Source organism: Lytechinus variegatus, chromosome 14 (genome assembly GCF_018143015.1).
Source record: "Lytechinus variegatus isolate NC3 chromosome 14, Lvar_3.0, whole genome shotgun sequence".
NCBI lineage: Eukaryota > Metazoa > Echinodermata > Echinoidea > Temnopleuroida > Toxopneustidae > Lytechinus > Lytechinus variegatus.
The window spans coordinates 32,746,000-32,758,875 of record NC_054753.1 but is presented as its reverse complement, the minus strand read 5'-3'; the positions used below and the strand labels follow the sequence as shown (position 1 = coordinate 32,758,875).

Sequence of the window (12,876 nt, the reverse complement as noted above, 5' to 3'; positions counted from 1 at the left end):
ATAGTTAAACGCAAATGTAAAAATGAATTATTTTGTTTCTAGGTTGTTAGGGGATATGAATAATTCAGAGAAAACACTTTTTGTCTGAGAATGCTTAGATCATGATATTAGATAGCTGAGTTTGGTGTAATTAAATGATTATCAATTTGAAACACAGAAATAAGCTAGAATTTGTTTTAAGAATGAACCAAGTAGGCCTAAGTAAAGTATATACTGAATCTAATACTTTATAGGCCAATAGCATCTCTGTTCGTTTTGCTTGTATTGTTGATTTAAGTGTGAGGTGATTTGACAGCTTGATGAATGAATTCATTGTCTTATTCATCTGACAGTTTGAATTTGAATCAATTTCAGACTGATTGTGTCATTAGCCATATAGACAGACAAATAGTTAAAATGGGAGCATTTTGCACTGAAAGTTAGCCAACTCGAGAGATTGTTGACCGCGAGATTGATGACCACTTTTGTCTGAAGTTGCTTTGCATAGTAGGCTACTGCGTATACACATGAATAGCGAATATTATATCATCATGTTCAAATAACACATCCTGAAAACCGTATGTGACATTCATATAATTTGTAGCATTTAGCAGTATAAATGAGCCTTGTAATGTGACTTGAGAGACGTAAATTGCTGAGTTTTAGGCACAGGATGTGGAGCATTTACCAGTCTGATCTATTTTGTTTTGAACCGTTTGGAGACTTGATCAGACTTCCATTATCTCCATTCACTAAAACCCAGACAAAATCAAGAATTAAATCAGGGTGTGTTCAATGTTGATTTTCAAATTTAAACAGCAACATGAATCATGATTGAAAACTCAAAACACTGAACACAAACATGATCAGCGGTGCACCGTTCAGTGTCAAAAATATAAAGCCGTTTATATGTTGATCATTCTTAAATTTCCCGCTTTAAATAATTCGCGCAGCTTTAGTGCTCAGTTTGACCCATCACAAATAAGGTCAGTTCTAGCACCTGTTTGTGTAGGCTTCCACGACGAGAGCAAATTCAAAGACGTTGAACACGCAATTGTGTTCAATGTCGGATTGGCGATGCTCAAGGTTGTAAATTAGTGCTGATCAGGTTTACAAACGCATCTTTTTCAACGTTAATATTTTCCTCCTGAATCGTTATTTGAAAGATGTTTACTTTTACGACTGGGAATAGTGGACATAAAACACACCCTTTGTTTCTCATTATATCTGCGTTTTGTAACCACGTTTTCAATCACGTTTCATGTTGTTTAAATTTTGAAACTGACATTGAACACACCCTTAGTCATTTCATCAGAGACAATCATCTACTTAGACACTGTGTGTGAGGAGCTTTAAGAGGATTTTTAAAATCATGCTCAATTTGAAGTAAAAATGTAATTATTTTGTCCTGGAAATATTCCCTCTTAAAGAAAATCTCCCTTATCTCAACACAGTAGTGATTGATGAGTCCAAATGTTGACTTCCTGACGTCCAACAAAGAAACTGATTAGAAAGATACTGAGAAATCCTTAAAATAAAATACTTCAAACTGAGTTGAATATTTGAAGGGATGTATCAAAGTGCTTTTCAATTTATTCTGTCCTAAGTTTGATATATTATTAAAGTCTTAGTTTAAAAAGAACAATAGACCTACAGGACATATTTAATTTATTCAGTCAGAAATAATTTTGGGATCATGTGGTAGTTGATAGATCCAATAGTTTTGAAAAATGGAAGATTTTGGCTTCTAATTTTCATTCAGAAATTTCATAATCATATTAGGTTTTCTGATGTTTATTTATTTAGTTGGAAATACTAAATTGATGATTATGTATGACAATTGTTGAAGCCATTGAGACAATAAAAATTTATCTAAGATTTTAGACCTATTCAATTTTCTTTCAGAAATGTGATAATCTTATTTCATTGTTTTTTCTGATATATCTGTGTTGTTTCTCAGTGAGGTTATATATGAGATGATGAAAGGAAATGTATTAGAGGATGTTAGGTAGTCAGGCCATGTTTTTTTTTTAGAGAGATTTTCAGGAAAATTAAGAATTCCGGTCAAGGATATTTGTCATTATAAGCTATGAAGCAGATCATAATATGAATAGCCATATGGTAAGTGTGTCCAAGTGTGATTGAATCTAGAAAAAGGGAGCAGTGATACCATTGTATAGAATGCAAATGCCCTTTCCAATCATGTCCTTAAGAAATACTCACACAATGTCTTTGTCCATCTACGTCAACAATCTTGTTGAAAATGGATAATAGTGCCTAACCTTAAAAAAATATATATATCTGCTTACTTTCCATCATTTAGATTAATTGGATCAATCATATTCACTTGTGAGACTGGGGGTAGATTTCTGAAGAGAAACCTGGTAGAGTCATTAGGTCACAAGATTCATTGAAATGAAAGCCATACCAAAATAAATCACATTTTGTTTTTCCTATAAAACATCAATCATTTCAAATATTGTACCCTGATTTTTTTTTCATTTCACTATCACGTTCATACAGAGTGCTATATTATGATAAGCCTTATAATTATTCATTATTGAATGTTTATTTAAAAATGATCACTTGTATTCCCTTGATCTTAATCACACTGACATCTTCACTATTGGCTTAGAAGGCTATAGAAGCCATACAAAAGTCATATTTTTCAAACTTCTAACAATTTTGGTTTATGAAAATAGCAATTTAGGGGAAAATACATTTTTAGGGGACCATTGTTGTAGCATTGGTTTACAGAAACCAATCATTACTATTTATGAAGCACATGCTTAGCCTCAACCAAGCCTGTGGTCAATCCTTAATTAGCAGTAATTTGTGGGAACCGCAGGATTTAGCACATAGAATTCATCAGGTAGAGTATGTCAGACATCAGTTGGAGCAAATTGACATTGTCTGGCTCATATCATGTATTGTGAAATAATTATCAAACCCCCATACTTTTGAAAACCAATTTTAAGTTTTCTAACATGATTTGATTACATTTGGCAGGTAGCTATTAGGCCTTTACCCGTTCTTGCATCATTTATTTGGCTTTTATCCTACATCATAGGCTTGACTAGGGCCAATTGAAGTGAAGACCTTTGCAAATCAAAGTAGGCCTATTTTATAAAATGATCTCTGATGATAACTCTGATCCATATTAAAATCTTTCAAGACCCTGTTAGAACACAAAATCTTGATGTAAAAGAGTCAAATTGATGATTTTTGGCCAAGTCAACCAAATCGTTTTTGGTTTGCCCAGGACTGGCTTACCTTTTGTTGGGAACTTGGGAAAGGGTACAAAAAAGTTTTATTCTGCCCAAGATCATGCATGCATACAGTGGAGGCCTGTCCAGTACAAAGTTGAAAACTATTCAACATTAGCCATGATTAGTAATTTATTCCCCTGTACACAAATTTACCAAATATCACAAATTTCTTTAGAATGATATTTTCATTTGATGTAATACACTTTTGTTAGATGGTAGCATATTGGACATGGAAATGGTATTCATTGTAGATCTATGGTATGATAGGACCATGGAACTAGGCCACTTTCCTTGTTGGACCAAATAACTTTATATCAAATGTTTGTCTGGGTTAGACTAGAGCCAGGTTATCTTCATCAGATAGTGTGTGCTTTATTATGGAGTCTGGATGGTGAATGTTTTTGATTATCACAGATGATACTGGCCAATTGTTAATTGGACTTTTTCCATCTCATTGTCCTTGAGATGATGGAAGCCTACCCCCCCCCCCCATCTCCCACTCTCTCTCTCTCATTAGGGCCCTCTGCACCATCCCGAGTTTTTGAATAAGCGAGTTATTTCTGATCCGGCAAATTATCCCAATCTGAACAATCTCAAGATTATTTGCAATGGAGACGCAAGTATCGCGCTAGTTCGTAGGATTAATCTCGAGATTGCAATCCCAAGTCAGCTTGGGATTATTTGCATAATAGCGTGCTATTTTATGAATTATCGCGCTAATTCGTAGGTGCAGACGCACTCAGGATTATTTTTTCATGGTATGGGACCATAATGCATTGATGCCTCGCTCAAGCAAGAATCGCTCTTTTTGCGATGGTGGAGACAGGGTTTCTTGAATCTCGAGATTAATCGCGAAGAGAGCCGATCGGGCTAAAATCTCGAGATTGGACAAACTCGGGATGGTGCAGCACCGCCCTCTGTGACTCCCTCCCCTCTTGTTCTTCTCACTCTGTCTATCTGTCTCTTTCTATCCACATTCTCATTCTTTCTCTGTATCACTCTTCCTTTTATTCCTTTCTCTCCTGTCCTTCTCCCCCTCCTCTCTCTTTCATCATCACTTCCTAAGAACACAGCCCATTTCCTGTTTGACAGCAGGTTCATTGTTGAGTTACATAACTTTCAAATAACAACCATTTTCAGTGCAGAAGATTTTATTTTTACGATGTGGAAGCCAGAATGAAACATCATAAGAAGATGCCTGTCTCTGACTTCACTGTCTACCATATCGTGGGGCTTCCAAAAAAGGAGCAAAAGTTGCTTTCATTGGATTATGCAACGAGACAGGTGCATTGTTATGTCATTCCAAAAATAAAAAAAACATAAAAAACGTCATCCTAACTCAACCCGTTCTATAATATCTCCCTTGCTTTCCTGAAGGTATAGCATGGTTGCCTGACATGTATTTTAAAATCTTGCAGCATTCATAGACCTAGTATTAGTTTGTACTAACTTCTTGACTTGAATTTTTCATCTAGGCTTATATAGTATATTCAGTGGCTTCTCAAAACCAAGAATGAGTCTGCAGGCACAGACTATAGGCATTATATTGTAATGTAAATTTAAGACATAATTTCCATTCCTATCTTGTAGTCTGAAAGTTCAGATCTTATATGGTGTGTTTTAACAATCGTGGGGGTGCAAGGAAGTTCTGGTCTTAGTATGCAATCCTTCTTGGAGGTAATACTGTGCAGATGGACCTTTAAAATCAGTAATACAATACTGTTGTAACTTGTATTATAAGGAACAATGGGTTTATTTATTCTATTCAATTCTATTTATTGCGCAGATCAGAATATATATTGCCCCTTTTTTTCATTGGCTGGTGGGGAGAGGGGGTGGGTGACATGGGATGACGGATGATGCTATGTACTCATAATTATCTTCTGTGTAAATAACAGTTTGAAATCATCGGCCATGATGGTTTCAGGGAAGAGGGAGTTAGTCAGACTTCATTGATAAGTTTGTTTTTAGTTAGATAACATTGGGACCATGTCTTGAAAATTAGCATTTTTAAGTAGACCTCCAGACATTGTGGCTTTTTGATGAGCCAGGAGCAGATAAGAGCCAACATTCCTTTCTTCATTGAATGAAATTATGGAAACATGTGCTTGAAAAGTAAATGAATGGTGTTGATGATGTCCTTAATTAAGAAATAAGAAACGTGTCACTGTTGTGTAGGCCTAACTCTCTTCTAGGAAGTGAAGCTTGGGCACATCAAATTTCATTTCAGATTATGTTTAAAGAGAAAATCAACTTCTTCATTATCTGCAATATTGATTGCACCAAATGCTAATATGCTTTTCACACTGCACATTTTTTTCCTTAACTCTGGAAAATAGGTGGGGCTCAGGGGGGTGGTACTTAGCCCCATCAATATCCCGGGGTTTAGCTTAGTCCACCTCGGTTCTAGCAAGGATAATTTACGGTACTATATCTGGCCCTGCTAAAAAGCAGGGTAATTTCGGTGCTAAGAGATGCAGTGTGAAACGAAACCGGTCTCAGTAAAAGTGGCGCTAAGCATTAATAGCCTATCACAGAAGTCGAAATTGCATGTTAATCACACGCTGTGTGGCCAAATCATCAATGTTCATGACCTTTGAATAGTCTGGGGTTTAGGCGTCAACCCCGGCTCAGCAAATAGAATGGGTTTAAGAAAGACATTGTAAAAAATAGAATGGGTTCAAGGAAATGAATGCAGTGTGAAAAGCATAAGTGTTTGGAGCATCATAATCACTACTGGAAAATACCAGACTAGCATGCTGCCTGTTTGGCTTTCAAGACCTGACGCCAGCCAGCTTTCCAGAAGACCAGTCGACTAGTGTTTTTTTTTTTAACTTGACCACTCATTTATCCATAGCCTATGAATAAACCATTGATCGCAACCTGTTTACACTAGGAGAAAGATCAAAGAAAAAATATAAGAAGTTTATACCAACAAACAATGTCTTGAGAAAGAGATAATAATGGTATGCACTGCACTATCAAGTTAATTAGTCTCATTAAGAAAACATATGCTGGTAGTAGTAAAGCAGTATTATTTTGTAATTCAATAAATTGCATTGTGTGAATGGGTGCGGTATCGAGAAGCTTGACCCACTCCTTGGTGAACCATTCTCTAGATGTTTGAGATTTCTTGGTTTTACTCATGTGCAAGTAATCATCATTCAAGAACAAAATGTAATGAAGTATTCTTTGTTTACATCCTGACTCTGTTGGTCAAGAGAGTGCAATCATATACAAGATTCCTGAAGTCAGGCATTTTTTTTATTTCTCTCAATGAATGTCTTTGTTTTGGTGCCTGTCTCCTACCTTGTAAAAATGCCTTTAATCCAATGTTGCATAATATTTGCTTCATGAATTTTATTAAAGGCACAATACCTGTTTTTCATTATCCATGCCTCAAGTACCTGATAATTTATTCTGCATGTTGATATCTACCATAACTAGATCAGTTTCTTGTAATAATGACTAGCAACATTGGTCAGATACGGTATTGAAATATGAAAATTTTCTCCTGCCACCCATTGTATTTGTAGGCCCGACTTTCTTATCACAAACATTCTTGCAACCTTGGATAAATATGTAATTCAATCTTGTATTAAACTATGTATTCTTTATCCTTTTACTTATAAAAAGCATCAAAATTTTCATAGACTCACTCTAGACATTAGTATTTTGCATAAAATGCTGATATCAAAAGTAATCGTATAATTTTCATTTTATTTTTCAGAAAAACGATGCAGAATTAGATTTCTTTGAGTTCCTCGAAAAGATACAGGTAAGGAATTTGTATTTTCATTTGTTCATTTTTCTGTTTTTCTTTTACCCTTTCCTTTCTCACTCTTCCTATTCCCAATCTCTCAGCAGTGCATGTACTTCCTATATGTGCTTCTAAGGCCATGTTTATGCTTCCACTTTTCAGGCCAGAATCAGCGTTTCCAAACGTGGTTAGTCCAAAACATGGTTGCGTCCATGCTTACTGTCATTTAAACGCTGTTTCAAAACGCCGATCATAAACTCACAAAAAGGTGCGTTTGTAAACGTCGTTTGACCAGAATCAGGCTTTCTGGGGAAGCATAAACAGAACCACGATCGTTAATGTGTTTAAATAACGTCATTTGGTACATGCTTCCGGTGAGATGAAAATCCGCGGGCAATACAGTCATATTGCTCCATTCTTATCTCCACGTAATAACAACAATCGGAAAAAAAACTTTCGAAAAAAGGCGCGCCCAATTTGACCTCGCTTTACAATGCGAAGCCAGCTGGAGATCATGATTTGCTCTGAAAAGTTAAGCATAAACAGCACTCCCAGAACCATGTTTACGATCGGCGTTTTGAATCGACATTTGAAATCGCTGATTCTGTCCTCGCAATGGAAGCATAAACACACCCTTAAATCCACCCATGTTCAACATGATGTCAACATGATAGCAGGTGCCATGCTACTAACTTGTCAAAATAATCCTCTTAAAATAAGAAGTCATTGGTATTTAGGTGCAGACAAGCGAGCTCTCAAACATCAGTCAGTATCCACTCCAAAGGCTTAGCATGTTTACAAGTAATTTCATCCTGACAGAAACAATTGAACACAACGGTTCAAAACTCTTTATAAAAAAATTCAAAGGGTAAAAAAGTTGTGTTCATGTTGGTGAAAGTATGTAATGTGTCCTTTGTTAGAAATTACAATAATTCTCAACATTTCAAGCTCATGTTAATACTCGTGTATTTTTTCTATAAAAGCTAAATTAAAGTCAAATATAATATATATAATAGAGCATTCTAGTTCTTTATAATGGTATTCAAGCCCTTGAAAATGATAAAATGTCAAATTTTAAGTATTCTGGTTCAATTTGTTTAAGAAATAAAGATTGGTATCGAATTCCAGCATATTTCACTCCTCCATTCAAGATAATTCTTTGAGAAGTAAGAAAGGATAATTAAAGACATTATTGGCATTGTAATGTTTTCATACAAAATATTTTAATATAACAGGTTTAACCGAGATCAACTATTTGTAATTCCTATAAAATTCTATCACTAATTTCCAGAAAATGTTTTGATGATGTTTGCTATGTTATTCTGTTACATCATTGAGTGTATACATCATAGGTCTGATCATACCTCCAAGTCCTCAAGCCAATTTATAAAATTGAGTCTCAAGCATTCAACAGCTGACCATTAAAACCCTTTATCCTCTTCATTACTCAACTCACCATGAAAGATGGAATTATTGTTGCCTGAAGGTGATCGCACCAAATTACATGGTAATGAATTTCAGCAGACCAGAACTAATTAATTAATTTGCCAAGTTGTCTTTCAGCGGAGGCGATACAAATTTGCAATGTGAATCACGCGGGACCCAACCCTTCAGGGGGAACCGAAATCAAATTAAATCATCTAAATCGATTTTATAGAAAAGTAAGGATGTTATGATCACCCTGGGCGTATTATTTGTCCGCTAGGTCAGTCTCGTTGCTTGCCCCTCTCCTCTCTTGATCTTTCACTTACTTTATTTTGATATTTTTCACCCTCTTCTATTTTTCTTGTATTTCCTATCACCAGCAGTTCTTTTCAATTTTTTTTGCTATTTTTTTTTTACTCTAGTTTTACTTTATTTTGCTACCGTGCTGTTTAAAAATAGTTCTTAAAAAAAATACTCATTCTACCTTTATACCTTACTTTACCCATGTTGTATCAAGTCTGCCTTACATTTTCTAATAATAATTCAGTCACCACTTTCAATGAAGATTCAGATTTTATAAAAAGCAAGTATCTTGTAAAAACAGAGACTATCGCTATTGGGGAAAAGTTCATCAGTGATTATTTTTGTCTTCACCATTCCTGTTTCAATCATTCTATAGTTTCTTGTAAGCCACTGATGTGTGTTAGCAGCTATAAATAGAGTGCTTTATTCCCCCACATTTCGCCTGGTGATATTTGGACAATAAATTTTCTGGAAGACTCAGGAGACATTGAAAGAAAAATTTCACCTCTAGTCATTTGAATGCAATTAATGAACGGTTGCTATTGGCAACAGTGGAGAATTGCGCACAATTTGGACCAAAATCGTGGGTGTTATTTATTGTGCAATGTTCAGTATTAATCATAATTTGTCTATGTACATCTCTATTTCTCTACCCCTCTCTCTCTTTCTGAACTCAAATTTCATATTGTCTTGTGGTTTCATTTTTCATATCATCAATCTGTCAAATCCTTTTTAATTTTCTCTGTCATTGATAAGATGCCAGTTAATGTTGTGCTATGATGTACATTTATAATTTAAATTTATTAGAATCTAGAAAAGGAATTACTGCATGAAATGGTGTGTTACAAGGTGTTCCACAAAAAATTTAACATTGTTTTGAGGATTACTAGTTATTGGCTTTCAAAATATTTCAATTCTACTTGCTTCATTGGTTAAAGCCTCTTGTAATAGAGCAAGGGAAATTTGGTGAAGTAGAAAAAAAAATTATCAATATTTTTAGGCACTTGAATTTGGAACAACTTTTCCTTTTTTTTCTGAGACACCGTATACTGATGCAGCACCTGAGCACGACCTAACACAGCATAACCTGAATGTATAATGTAGGTCTTGTATGTCTCTGATTGTATCATCTACATTCTATCTCTCAGTCTTTCATGCTACTTATAGTCTCACTGGTGAACCAACCCCTCTAGACCGACCAAATCAATTACATTATTACCAATGACATACCATTGCTTGGTTTGGGGTCAGTTTCATTGGTGTGTCTATAGTAGCATTAGATATTCACCTACTCATCATCGCTTGTCTCTGCTTTCACAAACCCACACTTGACATCTTGTTCATATTGATGAGTAAATAATCAAAGATGGCATTCTAAATATCCCATCATACTTCTCTTACTCATCTTCCGATAGTGACTAGATAAGATGATGCAGTTTTGTCATCATCTCCATTAAGATTCCAAAGCCTTCAATGTCAGCGGCGATCTGCTTCCAGTCATTCTAAACAAAGATAAAGGAGAAGTATGAGATATAGGTGTTTAGACTCTCCTTGGGTATTTAGTTTATGGAGAGTATCTCTTTAGGTTGGTTCTCACAGGCCAACATAGAAAATATGTAAAATTTCAAATGTATTGAAGAGTAAGCTAAACTTTTTATACAAAAAATGAGTAAAGGATATTACTGTTTCATACTAAAATTTGCCATTGAAAATATATTATAGATAGTCACGCTGAGTTTATGTGGGTTAAATGTTTTCACTCTGCTGTTACCCCTTGACTAATACCTTGGTCACATTTGCTCTACGGCGAGACGAAAACAGTCGTTCTAACATTTTTTTTGTACCAACTACATATAGGTGGTTTGAATTAAAATAAATAAAATGGCTGTTTTCGACTTGCCGTACGGCCGCCGTATAGCAAATGTGACCAAGGTATGAATTAATTATATTATGATATTTTCCATTGAGTGATACATTGAGCAATGAGAGATATTTTATTTTAGTAATTGAATTAACTCTAATGTATGTTGTTTGGCCAAGTTATAGAGTGAAAAAAAAAACAGTATTAGTAGAAAGAGCATAATAGATGTGAATCGTTCCAGAGTGTTGGTTTCATTGGTGGGATTGTAGAATAAGGTTTGTGTAAAATATTCCCAAATCTACTTCTTGTGTTGATGTTTAATTTTTCATTGTTTGATTTCTTTACAGAGTGATAGATTAGATGAGCAAAGATGTTCATTACCAGTCGTACTCCAGCCTTCTTTCAGCTCACCCTCACCAAAACCAAAGGTTAAAGCAAAAAAATCAAATACAGATAAGATCAAAGAGGTAACTATTGCTTCATATGATTTTTTCAATGTGAGGGTGCATAAAATAGATATCATGATTTTAGACAAGTAAATCTTGTGTAGGGCATAGTCATATGAGAATCTCTAAATGCACAGCCAAAGATGTCTGGATACAATTTCCCTGGATGTGAAGCTCCAGACAGCATTAGAGTCATTGGGAAAAGTGAATCCTTCCCAAATATTTAGAAAACCTAACTCCAGTGCCCTGTTGATTCTTGCCGGGTTGGAAATAATGACATATTTTTACTTTAATCTTCATTAAAAAGTTCCTCAACCGTGAGAGGGAATTACCACGGAAGCATTTTTCGCAATGTAGAATAGACTTTTCTATTGATGACACCTTACTGTTGGGGTTCACTGTCATAGTTGCAGTCTGGCAAATGTAGAGTAATGCCTTTCCTAAGGATATGGTGCTATGCTGAGATTTCATATTCTGTTACAACTGAGAAATCTTGTTCTCTATGTGTTAAAATAAATACTGTTTTTTATTGTGATTTCTTGCTTTATTCTTCTTGTAGTTATTAAAGAAAGAGGGACCCTACCCGTCCATAGTCCAACCGACTGATCGAGGCTACTGGCTCGATGGATCAATCACCCTCAATGCAGATGACACCAGGTCAGAGAAAGATGTCGATACTAGCCTCGACGAAGAAGCCTGCAGTATGGTCACGTCGTCATCGCTCAACGGAAGTTTGTCGGCGGTTGGGGATATCTCGCCATCACCGTCATGCTCATCAATTCCATTCCCTCTTCAGTTGGAGTTTGATGATAGTAATCAGATGTATAGAAAATACTTCCTTGGAAAGGTATGCTATGATTTGTTTTATGAAGCACAGTATTAACTTGTGGATTCACACATTTTAATTCTCAGAGGTTGAAAAGTGCAATTACCTGGATACTATTGTCTTGAAACTGTTATTTTCAGATAAATCATATTTTTGAAAAGGTTGCAGCTTTTTTTGCAATTATTAAAATTATTTCCAGACCTTTATTCATTCTTGAAGGAGCATGGACTATCAAAAATACACGTTTCATTAATATTTTTCATGTGCTTGATGCCCCTTCTAAACCTTTAGGAGGGGCACAAGACCCTCAAACTTCACAACTCATCCATTTTACATTATTCTTGAAATCTCTTGTTTCCTTAAAAAGCATTGTAAGTGATGAATCGAGAGGCAGTGGGATTTAAAGGAATTTTGTTTTTTGGCACTAACGTGCAGTCATTGGGAATTCCGGAGTTTATTCTGATTCTTTGCCAAATAATTGATATTTCAAGCACTGCTGATTTTCAGCTCTTAGGGCTCCTTTTCCTGTAGCTATTACAAACTATGGATATTTTGGACTCCCTTGTTTTCTTGTAGTCGAGACATCAAAAAGATTGCATGCCTCGGCTGACAGTGTGTACACATTTATTCCCAATTATGAATTAGTGTGTACTTCCAGAATTTAGCAATGGGAATATGGTATACATTTTGTGGTTCAAAACATTATACATAATAATGACCACCTTATCAGAATTGAAATTTAATTCCTTTGTTTTTTTTCATAGTAGAGCAAGTCAGTGTGTCATTCTGTTAAAGTTTAACTTGTTTCTTAATTTTCCAGGTAATGGTTTCATTGGTTCTCAGATTTACACACATAAAAAGAAATGTTGAGGAAATAATAATATAAATAAATCTCTTCACCATAATTTCCATTTGTTCCACCTCGCATTGCTTGCGTACCCTCAAGAGTATTTCCTTCAAAGTATCACATTTCAAGGGTGTATAATCATTCACAAGTATCAATTAAT

General features: G+C 35.2%; 1 protein-coding gene across 2 annotated transcripts in view; it reads left to right on the top strand.

The window, feature by feature from the left end:
- Nucleotides 1–12,876, top strand: part of LOC121427212 (rap1 GTPase-activating protein 1-like) — a 59,415-nt gene that overhangs the window by 24,082 nt on the left and 22,457 nt on the right. For both annotated transcript variants that reach the window (XM_041623491.1, XM_041623492.1), the window contains exons 3-5: nt 6,979–7,026; nt 10,945–11,064; nt 11,603–11,890. In XM_041623491.1, the coding sequence (XP_041479425.1) occupies nt 6,979–7,026; nt 10,945–11,064; nt 11,603–11,890 (456 nt within the window). The remainder of the gene's footprint in view (nt 1–6,978; nt 7,027–10,944; nt 11,065–11,602; nt 11,891–12,876) is intronic.